The sequence below is a fragment of the Carcharodon carcharias genome, chromosome 11 (assembly GCF_017639515.1).
Source record: "Carcharodon carcharias isolate sCarCar2 chromosome 11, sCarCar2.pri, whole genome shotgun sequence".
NCBI classification, from domain to species: Eukaryota; Metazoa; Chordata; class Chondrichthyes; order Lamniformes; family Lamnidae; genus Carcharodon; species Carcharodon carcharias.
In genome coordinates, this window is record NC_054477.1 from 7556201 (window position 1) to 7580316 (window position 24116).

At 46.9% G+C, this 24116-nt stretch overlaps 1 protein-coding gene across 10 annotated transcripts in view; it reads right to left on the bottom strand.

Moving 5' to 3' along the window:
- Nucleotides 1-24116, bottom strand: part of fhip1b (FHF complex subunit HOOK interacting protein 1B) — a 234649-nt gene that overhangs the window by 40391 nt on the left and 170142 nt on the right. For 8 of the 10 annotated variants that reach the window (XM_041199656.1, XM_041199659.1, XM_041199657.1 and 5 more), the window contains exons 2-5: nucleotides 18003-18380; nucleotides 14842-15441; nucleotides 7475-7633; nucleotides 1915-2001 (exon numbers count right to left, since the gene is read on the bottom strand). In XM_041199656.1, coding sequence (XP_041055590.1) covers nucleotides 1915-2001; nucleotides 7475-7633; nucleotides 14842-15441; nucleotides 18003-18131 — 975 coding nt within the window. In that variant the 5' untranslated portion in view covers nucleotides 18132-18380. Of the gene's footprint in view, nucleotides 1-1914; nucleotides 2002-7474; nucleotides 7634-14841; nucleotides 15442-18002; nucleotides 18381-19978; nucleotides 20056-20182; nucleotides 20501-24116 lie in introns of those variants that run through there. The other 2 variants (XM_041199654.1, XM_041199660.1) reach the window with 2 other exon arrangements.

The window sequence follows — 24116 nt, forward strand, 5'->3', positions numbered from 1 at the left end:
AGCACTTTCTGCACATGCTCAGTTGTAGTCTCAGGGTCTGTGTCAGAGTGCCAGCTGGCTGCAACAAGTTAGCTTGACGCAAACTAACAATAAAGTGCAAGTTACCCATTTTTAGGTCTGTGCAGTCCTTAGGTAATTGCACGTTCTTATCCGTAGTCCACCTATCATTTATTTAACAACTGTTCCCTTCAGGCAATTCAGTAAGCGATGAAGATATATAATCAGGATTTTCAGTAAATGAGATTCTCAGTTTCCAATGGGGAGAATTGATTGTAATATTTAGTTTAAGGAGACATTTTTACAATCAATAAAAAAAAGGATTTTGACTAAAATATTTAAGAAAAAAATCATTTCCCAATTTGGAACTCAAAATGATGACTTTGGGATTAAGACTCGCAATATCTACCGGGTGAACTACCCAAGTTGTGTGGAAATTCCTTGTACAAAATTTTAACACACTGGACCTAGCTTAAGGAGGCCACACTCACAACATCTCGTTGAGATTGCAATCCCATCACATGTCTTGCTATGAGCTACAGTCGAATTGTAGCTGAAAATGCCAGTGTGGAATTCCCATTATAATGCCACTTTGTGGTATTACTGGCAACGTACACACATCTAAGTACTGAATTTTAACAGTTGAATTCCTGTAGGAAATGCTGACACTGCAGCTTCCAATGCAGCATGAGGCTACGTTAGTATTTCTTTTTGATAGATCCAAACCCCTGTCGCCGAGTGGAAAGGCATCAGGAGCAGTTGCACATTTCAGCAGCATGTGTGTGGGCCTAATGAGCATGTGCGGCTGTTCTTGACACCTTCCTGATCACTGGAAGGGGTTAGAGTGACTGTGGAAAGTCAATTTGTGCCCAGCAAGCTCCCACAAACAGAAATGTGACAATGAGCGAATAATCTGGGTGGAATGTTATGGCCCTGTCACAATAGAGGCGGGGCCATAAAATGCAGCAAATCATTCAAAAGTCCATTGATTTCGGCAGGAGTGTAAAGTTCCGCCTTCCGTTTTAACTGATGTTGGTTGAGAGACAAATACTGGACCCAGGAAACTGGGGAGGACTCCCCTGCTCTTCCTCAAAATCCTACCATGGGATATTTTAGATCCACCTAAGAGGGCAGATAGGGTCTCAGTTTGACATTCAAAATGTCAATTCCTGAACTAACATTCTCCTAAAGCACCCCTCAGTACTGATCCCCTGACAGGGCAGCACTCCCTCAGTACTGACCCTCTGACAGTGCAGCACTCCCTCAGTACTGAGGCCCTGACAGGGCAGCACTCCCTCAGTACTGAGGCCCTGACAGGGCAGCACTCCCTCAGTACTGACCCTCTGACAGGGCAGCACTCCCTCAGTACTGACCCTCTGACAGTGCAGCACTCCCTCAGTACTGACCCTCTGACAGGGCAGCACTCCCTCAGTACTGACCCTCTGACAGTGCAGCATTCCCTCAGTACTGACCCTCTGACAGTGCAGCACTCCCTCAGTACTGACCCTCTGACAGTGCAGCACTCCCTCAGTATGAACCCCACAACAAGTCAGTACTCCCTTAGTACTGACCTTCTGACAATGCAGCACTCCCTCAGTACTGACCCTCTGACAGTGCAGCACTCCCTCAGTACTGACCCTCTGACAATGCAGTGCTCTGTCAGTACTGGCGCCAATGAAGGAGTGAGTAGTGACACTGGTGGGAGGGGAAGGTGGTAAGGTCAGGGTGGGGGTGGAGGAGTTGAACAGGAGGCGGTGGGCCAGATGAGCGGTGCAGAGGTAGGAGAGGGTAGCAAGGCTGTGAAAGATTTCTAAATATGGAGGAGAATTTCAAATTCAGTGAGGGGGGGACAGAGAGGCAGTCCAGATAGTCAAGGACTGGACTGGGCACAGAGCAGGTGGCAGATCTCAGACTTACCTTGTGGAGTGCAGTCCCCATTACTGGCACCAAGAAGCCATTGTGAACATAATCCACCAGCTGTTTCTGGACAAGAGGGTGGGCTACCTGGAAAAAACAGAAACCAAAGTCTGGTAAACAAGACTATAATCACAGGGTCTAGACACGGATGCATAAGGCTCGTCCCAAATGGATTCTGAATTAAACTGGGTCACTCAGAAACTCAGGACATCTAAAACCGCTCAGAGCCAACATCACTCAGCTCTGAAGAAGAGCCATATTGGACTCGAAACATTAACTCTGTTTCTCTCTCCACAGATGCTGCCAGACCTGCTGAATTTTTATTTCAGAGCCAACAGTGCGCTATTGAACATAAAATCAAAATACTGAAGAGGCTGGTAACCTGAAATAAAAACAGAAAATGCTGGAAATACTCAGCAGATGTGGCAGGCAGCATCTGTGGAGAGATAAACGAAGTTAATGTTTCAAGCCAATGACCCTTCACACGAAACCATTTTGAAGTATGGCGGAAAGACAGGGAAACACAGTTTCCTATATGGAACACAGCAGGATCCCAGAAACAGTAACTGGGATAAATGACTGAATAAACTTTAAACAAAAACAAGGACAATCGGTCCATTTAGTGAAAGCCTTTATAGGAAACTACAATAGCCACCATCAGTCTCCAATTTCCCCTTCAATGATTGATGAGTTTGTGTCCACTTTCCTTAACCAGAGCCCAAGTATCTGTTTCTCTTTATATAAACCCACCCCCACCCTGTTAGATTTCAGCCTGTAACTCATCCCCGGGTATCTGTTATTCTACATATAAACCATCCCTAAAGCCCCTCGATTTGACTCCAGCCACTGACACATTCCCAGGTATCTGTTATTCTATATATAAACCACCTCAAACTCTTCAATTGGTTTCCAGTCTGTAATTCATTCCTGGGAATCTGTTATTCCACATATAAAATACCTCCGAACCCCTCGATTAGATTTCAGTATCTAACTGACTCCCAGGTATCAGTTATTTCATTGTAACCCACCCAGGAACACAGATTCACAGAATTATTACAGCACAGAAGGAGGTTATTCGGCCCATCGTGTCTTCACTGGTTCTCCAAATGAGCAATTCCCTTAGTGCCATTCTCCTCGTAACCCTGCACATTCTTCCTTTTCAGATAACAGTCTATTTCCCTTGAGAATGCTTCGATTGAACCTGCCTCCACCACACTCTCAGGCAGTGCATTCCAAACCTTAACCATTCGCTGCGTGAAAAGGTTTTTCCTCAAATCACTATTGTTTCTTTTGCCAATTCCTTTAAAATCTGTGCCCCCTCATTCTCTTCCACCAATGGGAACAGTTTCTCCCTCTCTACTCTGTCCAGGCCCCTCATGATTTTGAATACCTCTTATCAAATCTCCTCTCAGCCTTCTCTTCTCCAAGGAAAACAGTCCCAACTTCTCCAATCTATCTTCATAACAGAAATTCCTCATCCCTGAACCATTCTCGTGACTCTTTTCTGCACTCTCTCTAATGCCTTCACATCTTCCATAAGTGCAGAGCTCAGAACTGGACGCAATACTCCTACTGTCTTATACAAAGTCTTATACAAGTTCAACATAACCTCTTTGTCCTTGGACTGTATGCCCCCATTAATAAAACCCAGGTTACTGTATGCTTTATTAACCACTCTCTTAATCTGTCCTCCCACCTTCAATTACTTCTGCACAAATACATCAAGGTCCCTCTGCTCCTGCACCCCTTTTAAAATTGTACCCCCTATTTTATATTGTCTTTCCATGTTCTTGCTACCAAAATGAATCACTTCACATATCTCCATATTGAACTTCATCTGCCATCTGTCGGCCCATTCCACCAACTTGTCTATGTCCTTTTGAAGTTCTACACTGTCCTCCTCAAAGTTCACAATGCTTTCAAGTTTCATATCATCTGCCCTGCGCCCCAAGGTCTAGGTCTTTAAAATATATAAGGAAAAGCAAGGGTCTCAACACTGACCCCCAGGGAACTCCACTACAAACCTTCCTCCACCCTGACACATAGAAACACTGGGCAGAATTTCGCCCTCGGTCGGCGGGCGGGCAACCGAACCTCGCCGCCGAAACGGGGCCGGCTGCCATTTTGAGTGGGCGGGCCAATTAAGGCCCATCCAGCGGGCTGCCTGACCGGAAGCGCTATGCACTCCCTGTGCAGGGGGGGTGGAGGGAATCCCCATCTGTCAAAGTGTGCTCTTTCACACATGCACGCACTCCTCCCTGAGACAAAGTCCTGTCTCAGGGAGATTCATGAGAGGTAAGTAAACTCTAAAAATAGAGAAATATTGAAATTATTAACATGTCCCCCTCATGTGACAATATCACACAAGACGGGACATGTTAATAAGAAACACAACGTTTATTAAATTTTTTAAAAACGGACATGAAACTTCATCCCGCCAGTGGATGAAGTTTCATTAATAATCTGGAGCCTGCTGGGGCTCTGGGCGTGCCCACCAGCTTTATGGTTGGACGAGCAGGGTCTTTAATAAGGTTAATTAGCCTGTCAATAGCCTTAATTGGCCATTGACAGGTCAGCAGGCGGACAGCTGATTTCGCTGTCTGTCCGCCTACGTGAGTATTTAAAGGGACCGGGATGATGTTGGGGGTTCCTCCCGATGTCATCCCGCGCCATTTTCCCCTCAGCGAGTGAGCCCCGCCCCCAAATCGCCAAGGGGGAAATTCTGGCCATAGAAACTAGGAGCAGGAGGAGGCCATTCGGCCCTTCGAGCCTGCTCTGCCATTCATTATGATCATGGCTGATCATCCAACTCAATAACCTGCTCCCGCTTTCTCCCCATATCCTTTGATCCCTTTTGTCCCAAGAGCTATATCTAACTCCTTCTTGAAAACATACAATGTTTTGGCCTCAACTACTTTCTGCGGTAATGAATTCCACAGGCTCACCACTCTCTGGGTGAAGAAATTTCTCCTCATCTCAGTCCTAAATGGTCTACCCCATATCCTCAGACTGTGACCCCTGGTTCTGGGCTCCCCCACCATCGGGAACATCCTTCCTGTATCTACCCTGTCTAGTCCTGTTGGAATTTTACAGCTTTCTATGAGATCCTCCCTCATTCCTCTGAACTCCAGTAAATATAATCCTAGAAGACTCAATGTCTCCTCATATGTCAGTCCCGCCATCCCAGGGATCAGTCAGGTAAACCTTCACTGCACTTCCTCAATAACAAGAACATCCTTCCTCAGATAAGGAGACCAAAACTGCACACAATATTCCAGGTGTGGTCTCACCAAGGCCCTGTACAATTGCAGCAAGACATCCCTGTTCCTGTACTCGAATCCTCTGGCTATGAAGGCCAACATACCATTTGCCTTCTTTACCACCTTCAGCAACTGGTGTACAAGGACACCCTCTCAGTGCGCATTCCCCTCTCTCAACTTATAGCCATTCAGATAATAATCTGCCTTCCTGTTTTTGCTACCAAAGTGGATAATCTCACATTTATCCACATTACACTGCTTCTACCATACATTTGCCCACTTACTCAGCTTGTCCAAATTACACTGAATCATCTCTGCATCTTCCTCACAGTTCACCCTCCCACTCAGCTTTGTGTCATCTGCAAATTTGGAGATATTACATTTAGTTCCCTCATCTAAATCATTAATATATATTGTAAATAGCTAGGGTCCCAGCACCGAACACTACGGTACCCCACCCTCCCATTGAGAAAAAGACCAGTTTATCCCTACTCTTTGTTTCCTGTCTGCCAACCAGTTTTCTCTCCATCTCAATACACTACCCCCAATCCTATGTCCTTTAATTTTACACGCCAATCTCTTATGTAGGACTTTGTCGAAAGCCTTCTGAAAGTCCAAATAAACCATATCCACTGGATCCCCACATCAACTCTACTAGTTACATCCTCGAAAAATTCCAGTAGATTTGTCAAGCATGATTTCCCCTTTTGTAAATCCATGCTGACTCTGTTTGATTCTGAAAAACATCTATTAACCGCTACTCTCTGGTTCCCGTCACTCAGCCAATTTTGTATCCATGTTGCTACTGTCCTTTTTATTCCATGAGCTATAACGTTGTTCACAAGTCTGTTGTGCGGCACTGTATCAAACGCCTTTTCGAAGTTCATGTACACCATATCAACAGCATCGTCCTCATCAACCCCTCTGTTACCTCTGTCAAAAAACTCCAGCAAGTTAGTTAAAAATAATTTTCCCTGAAAAAGTCCATGCTGGATTTCCTTAATTAACCTGCGTTTGTCCATGTGACTATTAATTTTGTGCCAGGTTATTGTTTCTAGAAGTTTCCTCACCATCAAAGTTAAACTGACTGGCCTATAGTTGCTGGGTTTATCTTCACACCCTTTTTTGAACAAGAGCATAATGTTGGCAATTCCCCAGTCCTCTGGCGCCAGCCCTCAGTCTAAGGAAGACTGGAACATTCGGGCCAGAGCCTCCGCATTTTCCACTCACTTCCCTCAGTATCCTCGGATGCATCTCATCCAGTCCTGGTGCCTTACCAACTTAAGTACAAACACCCTATCCAATACCTGCTTCCTTTTGATGTTAAACCCATCTAGTGTCTGAATTATCTCTTCTTTCTCCATGGCCTGAGTAGCATCTTCTTCCTTGGCAAAGTATTCATTCAATACCTTAGCCATGCCCGTCTCCATGTGTAAATCCCCTTTTTGGACCCTATTCGGCCCTGCTCCTTCTTTGCCAACCTTTTACTATTTATATCCCTAGAGAAGACTTTGGGATTCCCTTTTATGTTAGCTGCCTGTCTCTTTTCATACTCCCTTTTTGCTTCTCTTATTTTTTTTGAATCGTTCATGGGATGTTGGCATCGCTGGCTAGGCCAACATTTATTGCCAATCCCTAACTGCCCTGGAGAAGGTGGTGGGGAGCTGCCTTCTGGAACCCATATCTACTTTATCAGCTCCGCTCTGAACCTTCCATATGCAGCCTGTTCTCATTGTAGTTTCTACCTGACACCTGTCATAAGCACATTTTTTCACCTTTGTCTTAATTTCTATCTCTTCTGGCATCTAGGGAGCTTTGGATTTGTTTGGCCTACTTTTCTCTTTCGGGGAAATATACCTCGACTGTGCCCAACTCTCTCCTGTGAAGGTAGCCCATTATTCAGCTACACATTTTCCTGCCAATCTTTGACTCTAATTAATTCGGCCCTGATCAGTTATTACCCCATTGAAGTTGGCGAACCCCTCGATTAGGTTCCAGTCTGTAATTCATTCCCGGGTATCTGTTATTCAATACATAAACCACACCGACCCCTCGATTAGATTCCAGCCCGTAACTTGCCCCCAGGTATGTTATTCTATATATAAACCCCCCAAAACCCCTTGATTAGATTCCAGTCTGTAACTCCCTACCAGGTCTTCATTCTTCAAAATTTTACATAAAAGCATCCTGAACCTCTTGATCAGACTGTAACTGATACTGGATGGGATGTATGGTAAACTCCCTTTCTTGATGAATATCGATATTGTTAACAGCCTGGCTTTGGAAGGGGAGCTGTGTACCTGAATGACAGCATTACAGAATTCCAGGGAGTTCATGAACATGGTGAGCGAGGAGACACCCATCCAGTCTTCACGCCGCAGTGCATGCCAATCATCGCCACGCACTTCGATCTTTCGAGGTAAAGATGAATAAAGTGCACTGAGACCTGTGGCCAGCACCTGTAGGGGCAAAGATCAAATGGTCAGACGGACAGCCCACAACAACATGACTCAGACAAACACCATAAACTTCTCATTCACCCACCCTTCAAACCACCAACAGTGAGGGGGCACAGGAGATGTGTTATATACGGATAATAGCTGTGGTCACACAGGACAGCTGGAGAAAGTAGGTATTAGGAGGACATAATGGTTTGTATTACAGAGGCAGTTACATGAGACAAGATGTCCAGCCACTTGAGCTCCACATCCCACAATACACCAACCTAAAATCTATCAATCTCAGTCTTCAAAGATTCAAGTGCCACCAAGAAATCAGTCTTAGGGGGTGGGGTGGAGGGAAAAGAGTTCCAGGGATGGAATTTAATGCCCTCCCCCAAGGTGGGTTTGTGGCGGAGTTGGGGGGGGTGGTGGCATTTAATCCCGTCTCTGCCCTGATTAAGTCCAAGACAAGGCAACCCATGGACTGCCTTCCCATCCTGACCATCAACTGATGGACTTAAGTCGTCAATTAATATCCACTCATTGCTTGATCAAGGGATCCGACATTGGTAAAGGCTGCCCACAGAGAGAATCACAGAATCACAGTGCAGAAGATGCCCTTCGGCCCATTGAGTCTGTACCGACTCATGAGAAACACCTGACCTACCTACCTAACCCCATTTACCAGCACTTGGCCCATAGCCTTGAATGTTATGATGTGCCAAGTGCTCATCCAGGTACTTTTTAAAGGATGTGAGGCAACCTGCCTCCACCACCCTCCCAGGCAGCGCATTCCAGACCGTCACCACCCTCTGGGTAAAAAAGTTTTTCCTCACATCCCCCACTAAACCTCCTGCCCCTCACCTTGAACTTATGCCCCCTTGTGACTGACCCTTCAACTAAGGGGAACAGCTGCTCCCTATCCACCCTGTCCATGCCCCTCATAATCTTGTTCACCTCGATCAGGTCGCCCCTCAGCCTTCTCTGCTCCAATGAAAACAACCCAAGTCTATCTAACCTCTCTTCATAACTTAAATGTTTCATCCCAGGCAACATCCTGGTGAATCTCCTCTGTACCCCCTCCAGTGCAATCACATCCTTCCTATAATGTGGCGACCAGAACTGCACACAGTACTCCAGCTGTGGCCTCACCAAGGTTCTATACAACTCCAACATGACCTCCCTACTTTTGTAATCTATGCCTCGATTGATAAAGGCAAGTGTCCCATATGCCTTTTTCACCACCGCACTAACATGCCCCTCCGCCTTCAGAGATTTATGGACACACACACCAAGGTCCCTTTGTTCCTTAGAACTTCCTAGTGTCATGCTGTTCATTGAATACTTCCTTGTCAAATTACTCCTTCCAAAGTGTATCACCTCACACTTTTCAGGGTTAAATTCCATCTGCCACTTATCTGCCCATTTGACCATCCCGATTATATCTTCTGTAGCCCAAGACACTCAACCTCACTGTTAACCACCTGGCCAATCTTTGTGTCATCCACAAACTTGCTAATCTTAACCCCCACATAGTCATCTATGTTGTTTATATAAATGACAAATAATAGGGGACCCAGCACAGATCCCTGTGGTACGCCACTGGACACTGGCTTCCAGTCACTAAAGCATCCTTCTGTCATCACCCTCTGTCATCTACAACTAAGCCAATTTTGAATCCATCTTATCAAATTACCCTGTATCCCATGTGGCTTTGCCTTCTTTATAAGTCTCCCATGTCAGACCTTGTCAATGGCTTTGCTGAAATCCATATAAACGACATCAACTGCACTACCCTCATCTACACCCCTGGTCACCCCCTCAAAAAATTCAATCAAATTTGTTAGGCATGACCTCCCTCTGACAAAGCCATGCTGACTATCCCTGATCAAACCTTGCCTCTCCAAGTGAAGATAGATTCTCTCCTTCAGAACTTTCTCCAATAGTTTCTCTACCACTGACGTGAGACTCACTGGCCTGTAGTTCCCTGGCTTAACTCTACAACCCTTCTTAAATAGCGGAACCACATTAGCTGTTCTCCAGTCCTCTGGCACCGCTCCCGTGGCCAGAGAGGAATTAAAAATTTGGGTCAGAGCCCCTGCGATCTTCTCCCTTGCCTCCCTCAGCAGTCTGGGACACAAATCATCCGGACCTGGAGATCTGTCCACTTTTAAGCCTGCCAACACCTCCAATAACTTGTCACTCCCTATACCAATTTGCTTAAGAACCTCGCAGTCTCTCTCCCAGAGGTCGATACCTTCATCCTCATTCTCTTGGGTGAAGACGGACGTGAAGTACTCATTCAACACCCTAGTGATGTCCTTTGGCTCCACCCATAGATTGCCCCCTTGGTCCCTCATGGGCCCTACTCTTTCCCTGGTTATCCTCTTCCCATTCATATACTTATTGAATTTCTTGGGATTTTCCCTACTTTTACTAGTCAGAGCTTTCTCATAACCCCTCTTTGCTCTCCTAATTGCTTTCTTAAGCTCCACCCTGCACTGCCTGTACTCCATTAATGCCTCTGCTGATTTGCTTCCTTTGTATCTGCTAAAAGCCTCTTTTCCTTCTCATCGTAACCTGAATATCTCTGGTCATTCATGGTTCTCTGGGCTTGTTACTCCTTCCTATCACCCTAGAGGGAACATGTTGAGCCTGTACCCTCCCCATTTCCTTTTTGAACAGCCCCCACTGTAGATTTCCCCACCAGTAACTGTTCCCAGTCTACCTTGGTCAGATCCTGCCTTATTTCACTAAAATCCACTCTCCCCCAATCCAAAACATTTTTTTGCAACTTGTCGATTTCATTGTCCAGAACAAACTTAAACTGTACCACGTTGTGGTCGCTATTACTAAAATGCTCCCCCACCACCACCTCAGCCACCTGTCCGGCTTCATTCCCCAGAATTAGGTCCAGCAATGCGCCGTCCCTTGTTGGACCCTCTACATATTGACATAAAAAGAGCCACACAGGCCCTTGCTGCCAACTCCCGTGGCCCCCTCCCCAGTGACCCCCACCTCATGACCCCCATCCTGTCATCATTCACCTGTGGTCAAGGTCCCTTGGGCGACCCTGGGCCTCAGATGGGTGCATTACCGACAGCTGCCAGCACTGCCCCGCTGGTGGAGCCAAGCAATGAAGAGCTACCAGCCCCTGGGGCTGGCGAGTGGGCAGAATTTACTCACCTGGGGTCCTTGATCCCAGGGAAGTTCTGCCACAGGCCAGTCAGTGCCTAAGAGGCACTTAATTTGGCCAGCCTTTCCAAAAAGGATGCAACATGGGGCTCTCACCAGCTCTCTCTTCAATACTACCCCTGATTTCCACTCGCCATTGTGTGAAGAAGTGCTTCCTGGAATCACCCCTAAACAACCTGGATTTAATTTTAAGGTTTTGCTACGTTATTACTCCTCGTTCCTCCTTTAAGGCACTGCTTAAGATTTATATTACTCAATGGCCCTAGTATCTCCTATGTGGCTTGGTGTCAACTTTTGTGTTATAACGTTCCTCTGAAGCACCTTGGACATTCTACTACGTATAAATAAAAGTTATTTTTTGTTACTGCCATTATGGACCCCCCCCCGCCGCCAAACAGAGGAAACAGGTTCTCTGTCAAATCCTATCAAGACCCTTTATCTGATTGGAATTATATCTACAAGAGCTATTTTTTCTTTTAAAATGTGGAAGGACATTGCATTATTTGGACACTTGGGAGCTGACCCGGATTTTTTTTAAGAAAGGTCATACATTCATCCCGGACTGAAGCAAGCTTGCCTTTTCTAAGAAATCACATGACATCAGCTAAATGACCAGCATGGCGATTGTAGAGGAGAGCTATTTGTCTATTTGAATTGCAAACACTTTAATTGATGGGAAAAAGTTATTTTCAAGGCAAAGGCCTGGTGATTTACTGGAAATCACCTGACGGAGGAGCTTTATGTTTTGAACCAATTGCTTTGAACTAAGTTAGGAATGAACTGAGAAGGGGAAAAGCTTTTCAGCTCACGGTCTCCTTGCCCTGCTTGAAATACAGTGTGGGTATCAGTATCCAGCTAGGTATCCTCATCTCAGGAGAACTTGTCTGTTTTTGGAAACCCGAGAGGCTGAGATGAGAAGGATTGATCCGTCTCTATTCTCCCCACAGCTGAAGCTCCATTGGTGAGAACCTCCACATGTCTACTGGGATAGCAACCCACCCTCGCAGGAGGGAGCACCAAATGGACAGCGTCAAAGCTCTGTGAACTTTATCCTTTTTTATAAAGATTTTCCTTCAACCACCCATCTCTGCAGAGACCCTATTGGTTTGCCCTTTGTTTTTGTGTGAATGTGTGTGATCCTCGCCAGAGAAGGGGGCCCCACCGCCATTTTACGTGGGCGGGCAAATTGAGGCCCGCCCAGCATGACGTCCCCTGGGAAGCGCTATGCGTCTCCTGTGCGGGCGGGGGGGATTCCCCAAATGCAAGAGTGTGCTCTTTCACGCATGCGCACATCTCCCTGAGGCTAAGTGCTGCCTCAGGGAGATTGCTGACAGTTCTAAAAACCCAAAAAATATTTTAAAAAATCTTTAACATGTCCCTCTCATGTGACAATGTCACATGAGATGGGACATGTTCATAGTTTATACTAAAACTTTATTAAACTTTTTAAATTCCTACATGAAACCTCATCCTGCCGCTGGATGAGGTTTTATGTTTTCTCTATTTGCCACTGCGGCTTCTGGTCAACCCACTAACCTTAAGGTTGGTCGGGCAGGTCCTTTAATTGTTTTAATGATCCTGTCAATGGCCTCAATTGGCCACTGACAGGTCGGCGGGCCCGCAGCTGATTTTGCTGCAGCTCCGTCTTCCTCAAAATTTAAATGGGGCGGGGTGACGTTGGGAGTTATGCCTGACATCATCCTGCATCGTTTTACGCGTCGGCAAGCGGGGCCTGCCCCCTACTCGCTGATGGCAAAATTCAGCCCTGTGTGTGCATGTGTACACTGGAGAATTTTAAAAGCGATAGATAGTTACATTTCAAGATTACAAATTGTGTGTTAACCAGTTCTCGCAAACTGTTTTAAAAAGCTTTGTTTTATAATAAATCAATTATTCTGAGTTTATTGAAAGAAACCTGATTAAAGTCTCTTTTATTCAGGGTCTAACAATAGTGAAGGTTAACACTTGGTCATTTTGGCAAGCAAATTAAACATTTACACTGATGGTGGAATAGTGGGGCTGGATAAATTGTGCACTCCTCTCACCCCAGCTGCAACAATCTAGATTTCTAGACTCTAAAGGCTTCAAGTTGTGTGGAGAGAGAGTGGGCGTACAACATTGAGATAGAGGACCAGCCATGAGCATATTGAATGGCAGAGCAGGCTCAAAGGGCCGAATGAACTACTCCTGCTTCTATTTTCTATGTTTCTAAACACCTCAATCAGAACACCCTTCAACTTCCAAACTCAAGAGAATACAAGAGCCTAGACCAATCGAGTTGAATGACCTTTATCTGCTGTAGATTCCATATAATTCTACTTATCCTGTCCTCATAATTTTAATCGGTTTGGCCTTTTTGATTACTTCTTGTACCTGTGCATTTTAAAATTCTCACTCTTGCTTTCAAATCCCTCCATGTCCTCTCCATTCCCTATCTCTATAATCTCCTCCAGCCCCACAATGCTCTGAGATAACTGCACTCCTCTAATTATGGCCTCTTGTTCATTTCCAATTTTAACTGCTCCACCATTGGCGGCTGTGCCTTCAGCTGCCTGGGGCCTCGAGCTCTGGAATTCCCTCCCTAAACCTTTCCATCCCTCTGTTCCTTTAAGATGCTCCTTAAAACATAACTCCTTGAGCAAGCTGTTGGTCTTTTGCCTATTATCCTATGTGGTTCATATCAGATTTAGTCTCAAAATGCTCCTGAGAAGCACCCTGGGATGTTTTACTATGTCAAAGGTGCTATATAAATACAGGTTGTTGTTGCACACTGGTTTAGCGATTTGTGTGTCTGGACACCAAAATCCCTTTGCTCCTTCACAATAGTGGGTTCTGTGGATTAGGTTTTAAGATCCATCAAAAAACATCCTGAGGAATGAGCCGAGTGTCAGCTCAGTGTAAACTGACTGCGATAAAAGGGTGATGGGTCAACAACTAAAGAAAGACTTGCATTTCTATAGCACATTTCTGAATCCTTCAGGATTTACAAAAGTATTTTAAAGCCAATTGTGATGTGGCAAATGCCTCAGTCAATTTGAGCAGAACCAGATCCCACAAGATCTTTTACATCAAGCAGTGGGCAGAGGGAAATGGGTGAGATACTGGATGGTGCCAGGCTTGTGGTATAAGGGGCACCAGCACATGTTGCAATCCAATATAAAAGCAGCCTCAGTAAACTCTCCACTGAGTGGTGATCAGGCTGGAACAGCTCTGCTATTGGGAAGTGGTTGTGTTCGTCTCTCTCTCTTGAGAGAGAAGGGAACCCAGTGTTGGCCTGTTTCAGTAACCGCCCAGGAGATTCCAAACATTCCAATCCACTCCCAACAACAGAGACACAGGTCACTGCTCCGGTCAGCACCAGGATAAGCAGTGCCTGCACAGTCTATAATCAGACACTCAGCTAAAAGGCATTAAAGACTCGGATCCGCCCCTCACCAGCAATAGGGTCATTACATTAAAGACTGTACAGAGCAGCAAGATTATTGGCTCAACGCTTAAATGTGTTCCACCACTGGCCTACCCCCCATACCCCCAGAGGACAAAATGGGGTCAGAGAGATCAAGAAAAGCCCCAGGATGCATCCGACTTGGTTCTCATTTACTATTACTTCACTTTGATGGCTCTGGGTTGAAAGGGCAGAGGGGGACAGTGGCATGAGCCAAGCTCACTTTCCAGTAAATAGCTGGAAAGTATGTGTGCTTGTACACTGGGTAAAGACAGGCTTGGGCTGGGCTGCTGTGCATCAGCTGGGTGAGTTGCAGAGTCCGATGGGATCGGCAATTGCTGGACAGAGTGAAGAATCGGCAGTTCATGGGATAGCGAATGGAGAAGGAACCTAGAGTGCTAGCCTGAGAGCAGTAACCTTCCACCATTACCCCCAACTCTCAGCCCAACACCGACACCCCCCCATTACCCCAACTCCCACCCCAACATTCACTCCACACAGGCAGTAATGCCCCTCATCCCCTCCACCCCACCTTTAGCCCCAACTCCCACCCCAACCCCTTCCTCCACCACAGGTATGCACTCACTGGACAGAAGTAGGAGTTTTCTGCAATATAACTCCCCACAGTGTCATTCTCTGCAGAGATGGCCATAATGAGGAGCAGTGCGTCTCGCGCTTGCTGTCCAATCAGACCATCGCGGTGGATAAAGGGAACGAGAATGGAGAAGATGAGGAGATTGGCAGGGCCCTGGTTGGTCTGGGTGTGAAAGAAGAGTTCCAGGATGGAGGGTTCCTTGGCCAGCGAGACACAGATCTGGTTGAGTAGCAACACCAGGTTGTTTTCCACCACAGGGGAGCGAGGTTCAACACACATGCTCAGCAATCTCATCAATGGGTTGAGAATGGGCTTGTGACGCAGCAGGGGCTGATGGGACTGACTGACCAGCAGCTCGTACAGCTTCAGTTGCTCGATTTTTTTGTCATCGTTGAACTGCCAGCGCAGGTTCCAGCTCAGCAGCCTCTCCAGGATTCCCTCCAAGATCACCAGCTCCAGGATGGGACCGATCCCTGTATCCTCATGGGACCTCTCTTCTGCCAACAGGTACATCATTTGATCGGTGTAATTGCGGACTGCGCTCGCTTCATCCACTGTTCGTGAGTCCTGCCGCTCCAGAATCCGACTCACCTGTAACACAACCCAATACAAATCACTGCTTCAGCCTCAGCTAGAACAGGAGGAGGCCATTCAGCCCCTTGAGCCTGCTCTCCCATTCAATTAGGCCATGGCTGATCTCTATCCTTCTTGGTTCTGGAACCCTTAATACCCTTACCCAACAAAAATCTTGAGATAAAGGCTAATGTTCCATTAGTCTTTTAATTTATTTTTACACCTATCCATTAGCTTTTAGTGGATCCTATATCTCTCTCCCATTCTCTAATTACTAGCTTTTCACCATTTGGAAAGTAATGTGTCCAATTCTGGGCACCACACTTTAGCAAGGATGTCGTGGGCACTGAGTATATTTACTAGAAAGGTACCGGGTAAGGGGCTTCAGTTAATGTGGAGAGAGTGGAAAAGCTGGGATTGTTCTCCTTAGAGCAGAGAAGGTTAAGGGGGAGATTTAACAGAAGTGTTCAAAATTATGAGCAATAAAAAAGGAGGAAGTGTTTCCAGTGGCAGGAGGGTTGGTAACTATAGGGACACAGGTTGAGAACGACTGGTAAAAGAACCAAAAGCGGAAGATGAATATCTTTTGAATGCAGTGAGTTACCTGGAATGCACTGCTGGAAAGGGAAGGAAATTCAATAGCAACATTCAAAAGGGATTATTTGAAAACAAGAAATTTGCATGACTACAGGGAAAGCACAGTGGAAGTGAGATATTTATAAAAATCTTCCCTCACAGGAAATGAGCAAATAGAATCTATGATGAGGGAGAGTGTTCATACACTGTAGGAGGTTAAATGGGTCCATGGTATGCCCAGTAGGATAGAATGGGTTGGGTAGAGTGTTTCCTTTTACTTATTCATGGGATGTGGCAATCACTGCCAAGGCCAGCGTTTGTTGCCCATCCCTAATTGCCCCTGAGGGCAGTTAAGAATCAATCACATTACTATGGATCTGCCAGACCAGGTAAGGATGGCAGATATCCTTCCCTAAAGGACATTAAGTATTGCTGAAAAAAGAGACATGTCAAAGCTTTTCATCTTGCACTCATCAGGACACTTTGCAAGAATACCAATCAATAAAAGGGGAAAACAGCAATTTATACTGTGCATTCTCCATGGTAACGCCTCTACCAATCAGAGTTCACTTACCAACCAATCAACACCCCACCTCATACAGTATAAATTTTGGTTTATATCCTTACCCTTACACTGGGATTCTTGTGAAATGTCCTGAAGAAAGCTAGATGAAAAGCTTTAATATGTCTCTTTTTTCAGCAATATTCAAGTTCTGTACAACCAAATGACTATTAATAAAAGGACATTCGTGAACCAGATGGGCTTTTACAATTGATGATAGTTTCATGGTCACCATTACTGAGACTAGCTTTCAATTCCAGATTTATTAATGGAATTTAAATTCCACCAGCTACCGTGGTGGGATCTGAACCCATGTCCACCAGAACATTAGCCTAGCTCTCTGGATTACTAGTCCAATGTCATTACCACTATGTCACCATCTCCCACCAGGCTATATCAGTGAAATGTCCTAGATCAGCACCTCTTATTCCAGCAGTGAAATCACCAATTAGTGTCTGCCATGGGGTTGCTGTGAATTCCCAAACTCAGTTAACATGGGGATACCTGGAGACAGGTGGAGGTATTGGGCTGCATGTGAACCCGCCTCATTACACCCATCCAGTCCCAAAGTCTGTGGCACTGAATAGTTTCCTGTACCTGCAGCAGGTACACTGGCAGCTTTTTGCAGTGAAGCCCCAAGGGTTTTTTTAAAAATGGAGTCAGGTATATCCAGTTCGAGTGCGACCCACTGACTCAAGATTGTACAAGTGCAATAAGGTGACACTGCTCATCGAGGAAGGCAGTCGTGGAGGTTAAGGGGTATACAAAGTCCCCACACTGTGCATTATCCTTCACTAAATATGTCCATGCAGATATTAGACCTGCATCAGCGTGCAATTCTCATTATCCAAATGAGCTGTGGCTGGGCTTTGCTATCCCGGATTACTCAACGAGAACTGAGTCACAGGGAAATCTCTCTGCTATAGAATCTCACTTCACAGGCGTGTCTTTGGAACAAATTTCAAGTCAGAAAGATCAGCACCATTCCTGATTTTAAAAAATTAGTTCAACTGTGAAGAGGGCCTGTGATTAGGAAAAATTCACGGAGGAATAGATTTACAGGCTGGAGAGGTGCAAACTCAGTGGCAACCTAGGTAGCTAGTGGCTAATTAAAGAACCCATACACACCAAAGTGTTACAGCTGCACAAACCCAATCTAACTGCTTCCTCACAGACCAACCAAATCCACCCCAGGACACATGACACCAACCTGATCCATGCCAACACAACCTAAGATAAATGTGCGGTCTCAAAGGGCTGAATGACCTACTCCTACTCCTATTTTCTATGTTTCCACGTGATGGAAAGAAAATTGGAACCTCGACCATCACTGTCCATAGCTCCAGACTACAACATACATGTAATAGTGTTATGTTGCCACAGCAACTGGCCGTCCAAGTGAACTATACCACATCTAGTATGGCCGTTGCGCTGTTCTTACCTGCGTCCAGTGATTTTTAAACACCATGAAGCAGGTTTCAGGGTCGGCGGTGACTGGGGACTGGGGCCCTGCAGCCCGGCTCGCCCTGTTGCCAGCTCCTCGAGGGTTCAGCTTATTCAGCCAGCTCATCCTTTCCCTACACTCTGGAGGTTTGGATGCTGAGGGAGGGGTAGGGGTGGGATGGGTGTGAAGGGTGGAAGAGGATGGACGGGCAGGGGGTGGGGGAGGATAAGGGGTTAGGTTGGGCAATGCACAGGGGGTTATAACTCTTTCTGGGGCAGTGTGTGTTCACAATATCAAGTCAGTTTTCTCCTAGCAACCAGTATCATCCTGTCTGGAGGTGTTTCTCCTCCATGGTGCCTCAGTCAGAGTGATTTACTGTAAAAAAAAAAGAAACAAAACATTTAATTCACGAGCAGTCAGACATTATATAGTCATACAAATTCTGCAGAGCTCACGGAGCTGCCCTACAATTACATCCCTCCAATGGATATATGTTCAAATCAACTGACATTAACACATTGATCCAAAGACTGATCAGGATACTGACATTTCAATTGATTGTTTTGTACCCAGTATAGGTGAAGCAATTAATCCCCTGTAAATACTCACTCACTGCCCAGGGACCCCCTGTGAATTCTCACTCACTCCCCGGGGACCCCCTGTAAATACTGACACACTCCCCAGGGACCCTCTGTAAATACTCACTCATTGCCCAGGGACCCCCTGTAAATACTGACACACACCCCAGGGACCCTCTGTAAGTACTCACTCATTGCCTGGGGACCCCCTGTAAATACTGACACACTCCTCAGGGCTCCCAGTAAATACTGACACACTCCCCAGGGGCGCCCTGTGAATCCTCATTCACTCCCCGGGGAGCCCCTGTAAATACTGACACATTCCCCGGGGACCCCCTGTAAATACTCACATTGCCCGGGGACCCCCTGTAAATACTGACACACTCCCCGGGGACCCCCTGTAAATACTGACACACTCCCTAGGGCTCCCTGTAAATACTGACACAATCCCTGGGGACCCCCTGTAAATACTGACACACTCCCTAGGGCTCCCTGTAAATACTGACACAATCCCTGGGGACCCCCTGTAAATACTGACACAATCCCTGGGGACCCCCTGTAAATACTGACACACTCCCCGGGGACCCCCTGTAAATACTGACACACTCCCCGGGGGCCCCCTGTAAATACTGACATACTCTCCGGTGACCCCCTGTAAATACTGACACACTCCCCGGGGACCCCCTGTAAACACTGACACACTCCCCGGGGCTCCCTGTAAATACTGACACACTCCCCGGGAACTCCCTGTAAATATTGACACACATATTCCCTGTGAACTCCCTGTAAATACTGATATGCACACAGATACACTCACACACGTAGGTATATATCATACATGCACACACCCACAGACATACATACTCACGCACAGACACACACACACACACACACACACAGACACACATGGCAGTCACCCTTACACACAGCAAGCACACATGCGCACACACACACACACTTCCCCACCCTCGCGATGTGTGCTGCAAACACTTAAGTCTCAGTGTCAGTATAGGCCCCAGGCACTGCTGAGGTGTTGCTTGAATGAGGATCAGATTACTTTCACAGCAATCTAATGTCACCCTGACAGGAAGCAGGCCAGCTCACGGCCCACTCCACATAATGCACCCTTTGCTGCTGTAAGACATTCGGCAAGGAAATAAAGAGAACAATCTGCAACAGCAGGAATACACAGCAGCCAAGGCGAATGATCAGGAGCAGCAAACATCACCATCGCAGCCAGACATTCTGAATAGTGAGGCAGGCAACTGGATTAATCAGCACACACAGCATTCCTCAGTCAAAGCTGGAGCTACACACACACACTCCTCTCTTCTCCAGTCTGCTCTCTCCCTCCATAACCATTTCCTCCTGAGATTACAGCAGGAATTATCCCACCTTCCCTTTCTCCTCAGCTCTGGTACCAATCAACGACCCCGAGACTGCAGGCATTCCACACACTACTCGAAACAGCGGAGATCCTCCTTCTAATGCAGATAGAACCTGGATTCAATAAATAATTCCCCGTTGTGCCAGAGTATTTCCTGAACATAATCTCTTTTCTAAACATATATATCTGTAAAAGCCATACTTGCGTCCTACCTGAAAGAGATTTGATTTCATGCCATTTAGGGTGTGCCTTGAAGTGTTACACACTGTAATTTCACTCCTGAATCTTCCAATTCACTGACACACTTACAGTGAAGGGCATGCAGAATAAATCATATGTTTCTTGTCAGGAATTCCTGAATAGATGAATCGGGCGGTGGGGCGAAGGCAGATCTTTGAAGCTCATTTTCTACTACAACAGTTCTTTCTTACATCACAGAAACAGGCTATTTTGCCCAAACCACTCCAGCCCAGTGTTTACACTCCACTAAGCCTATCAGCACATGCTTCTGTGCTCTCTTCTTTCAAGTGTTTATCCAGCTTCCCCTTAAATGCATCCATTCTATTCACATCAACGACATTCTGTGAGAGCAAACTCCACTTTCTGACTGCTCTCTGGGTAAAGAACTTTCTCCTAAATTTCCAGTTGGGTTTATTAGTGATCATCTTATACTGATGGCCCTGGTTTTGGACTCCACACATAGAGTACGCCCCACACTGAACAATGCAGCAGAGATCAATTAAAAGGCTCATCATGCCACAAAGTGCATTAAATCGCCGCCTCCTCCTCCACTTCACTGGGGTGCGGGTCCCACACAAACTGACTCTCACTGGGGTACGGTTCCCACACACACTGACTCTCACTGGGGTACGGGTCCCACACAAACTGACTCTCACTGGGGTACGGTTCCCACACACACTGACTCTCACTAGGGTACGGGTCCCACACACACTGACTCTCACTGGGGTACGGGTCCCACACAAACTGACTCTCACTGGGGTTCGGGTCCCACACATACTGACTCTCACTGGGGTTCGGGTCCCACACACACTGACTCTCACTGGGGTTCGGGTCCCACACACACTGATTCTCACTGGGGTACAGGTCCCACACACACTGACTCTCACTGGGGTACGGGTCCCACACACACTGACTATCACTGGGGTACGTGTCCCACACACACTGACTATCACTGGGGTTCGGGTCCCACACACACTGACTCTCACTGGGGTACGGGTCCCACACACACTGACTCTCACTGGGGTATGTGTCCCACACACACTGACTCTCACTGGGGTACGGGTCCCACACACACTGACTCTCACTGGGGTACGGGTCCCACACACACTGACTCTCACTGGGGTATGGGACCCACACACACTGACTCTCACTGGGGTACGGGTCCCACACACACTGACTCTCACTGGGGTACGTGTCCCACACACACTGACTCTCACTGGGGTACGGGTCCCACACACACTGACTCTCACTGGGGTACGTGTCCCACACACACTGACTCTCACTGGGGTACGTGTCCCACACACACTGACTCTCACTGGGGTACGTGTCCCACACACACTGACTCTCACTGGGGTACGGGTTCCACAGACACTGACTCTCACTAGCATTTCATGGGTAGTGCCTTGGCAACTTGTGCTCTATTCTCCGTGTAACTCCACAGAGTTGCTGCTGTTTATTCAGGGTAAGGGTCATTCACTATGTAATTGTTACTGTTTAATGTGCAGATTAAAGGCTGATGAGTGAAGATAGGAATAGTATAATTTGTAAGATGATGTGAGAATGCCCTGGGGAACCAGTTCAGCATCAGTCTGCTTCTGCAGATTGAAAGGAAGTGAGAGGGAATGCTGGCTTTCCTTGCAGACCGAGCTGAGAATGTCTCGGAGGAAAACAGCAGGAAAACTCAGGCTGGAATAAAGGGTGGAGCAGTTCAGGAACTGTAACAACGACAAACTTCGTATGACGCAATTCGTCCTCTAGGTTTGGGAGTTTAAGCAGGGACTCTGTAGCAGAGCAGAGGGGTTGGGGTACAATGGTGGGGGTTAATGGGGGGCACAGCAGGAGGGCCCTGGTGGTAACAGAGCAATAAGTGGAGGTATCAGCGGGCAGGCACTGAGCGGTACCGTGTGAAGGAACCACCATAGTTGCAGGTAGAGCTTTGGCTTCATGTACCAAGCAGGATCCACCCCATCCTGGCCACTCTGCACTTCGCATTGCTGAATCTTGCAGGTGTCTGAGGATGACTGACATAGATTTCCATTGAATCTATAGCACAGAAACAGGCCATTCGGCCCCACTGGTCTCTGCTGGCTTTCATGTTCCACATGAGCCTCGTCCCAACTCTTCTCCATCTCATCCTATCACCATATCCTTCTACTCCTTTCTCCCTCATATGTTTATCCAACTTCCCCCTTAAATGTATCTATACTATTCACCTCAACCACTGCCTGTGGGAGTCAGTTCCACATTCTCAACGCTCTCTGGGTAAAAAAGTTTCTCCTGAATTCCCAATTGGACTTATTTGCAATTGTCTTGTGTCTTATGTCCTGATCTCCCCAACAAGTAAAAACATCTTCTCTGTGTCCACCCTATCAAACTCATTCATAGTTTGTCAGCCCTAAGCTTTCTCTTTTTCCAGAGAGAAAATCCCAGGCCTGTTCAATCTTTCCCGATTGGTATCATTCCTCAATTCCGGTATCATACTTGCAAATCTTCTTCGCAGCTACAAAAGATTAATATAACTTCTCTGGTTGGCATGGGGGGTATGGATAAGAGCTTTTGAAGTTATCTTTCAAAAGGATCCTGAACACAGACATTGGTCACGACGCCTCTGAAGGGTCCTTGAGAAGTGGGCCCGACTCTTTGAAAGTTGCAGAGTGCTAGGAGAAGCTCACCCTTGTAATGGAGCTGGTCAGGTGGAGTGTGCAGGGTGTGGCAGACAGTTCGCATCCTTCTCCCATGCTAGCGAAAATTGGGGGGGGTGCTGGGAATGGGGATGGACATCCCAGAATCGAGTCCAGTCGGCTATTTTTAAAGGCCCATGGAGCCTTCCCGAAATCGCAAAAATCCGGCCCATTAACCCTGCCCAGATGGGTCACCCAAACCTAAGGAAACCCATCAGATCCAGAACGAGGCAGTTATTTCTAATCATGGAGGCAAGTGCCGTTCCACAGCTGTTGGGTCCAGTTGCACCATGCAGTGTAAACAGAGCACCTACTGAACTGAACTGGCACCATGCAGTGTAAACAGAGCACTTACTGAACTGGCACCATGCAGTGTAAACAGAACACTGACTGAACTGCCACCATGCAGTGTAAACAGAGCACTGACTGAACTGGCACCATGCAGTGTACACAGGGCACTGACTGAACTGGCACCATGCAGTGTAAACAGAGCACTGACTGAACTGGCACCATGCAGTGTAAACAGAGCACTGACTGAACTGGCACCATGCAGTGTAAACAGAGCACTGACTGAACTGGCACCATGCAGTGTAAACAGAGCAGGGACTGAACTGGCACCATGCAGGGTAAACAGAGCACTGACTGAACTGGCACCATGCAGTGTAAACAGGGCACTGACTGAACTGGCACCATGCAGTGTAAACAGAGCACTGACTGAACTGGCACCATGCAGTGTAAACAGAGCACTGACTGAACTGGCACCATGCAGTGTACACAGGGCACTGACTGAACTGCCACCATGCAGGGTAAACAGAGCAGGGACTGAACTGGCACCATGCAGTGTACACAGGGCACCGACTGAACTGCCACCATGCAGTGTACACAGGGTACTGACTGAACTGGCACCATGCAGTGTACACAGGGTACTGACTGAACTGGCACCATGCAGTGTACACAGGGCACTGACTGAACTGGCACCATGCAGTGTAAACAGAGCAGGGACTGAACTGGCACCATGCAGTGTACACAGAGCACTGACTGAACTGGCACCATGCAGTGTAAACAGAGCACTGACTGAACTGGCACCATGCAGTGTAAACAGAGCAGGGACTGAACTGGCACCGTGCAGTGTAAACAGAGCAGGGACTGAACTGGCACCGTGCAGTGTAAACAGAGCACTGACTGAACTGGCACCATGCAGTGTACACAGGGCACTGACTGAACA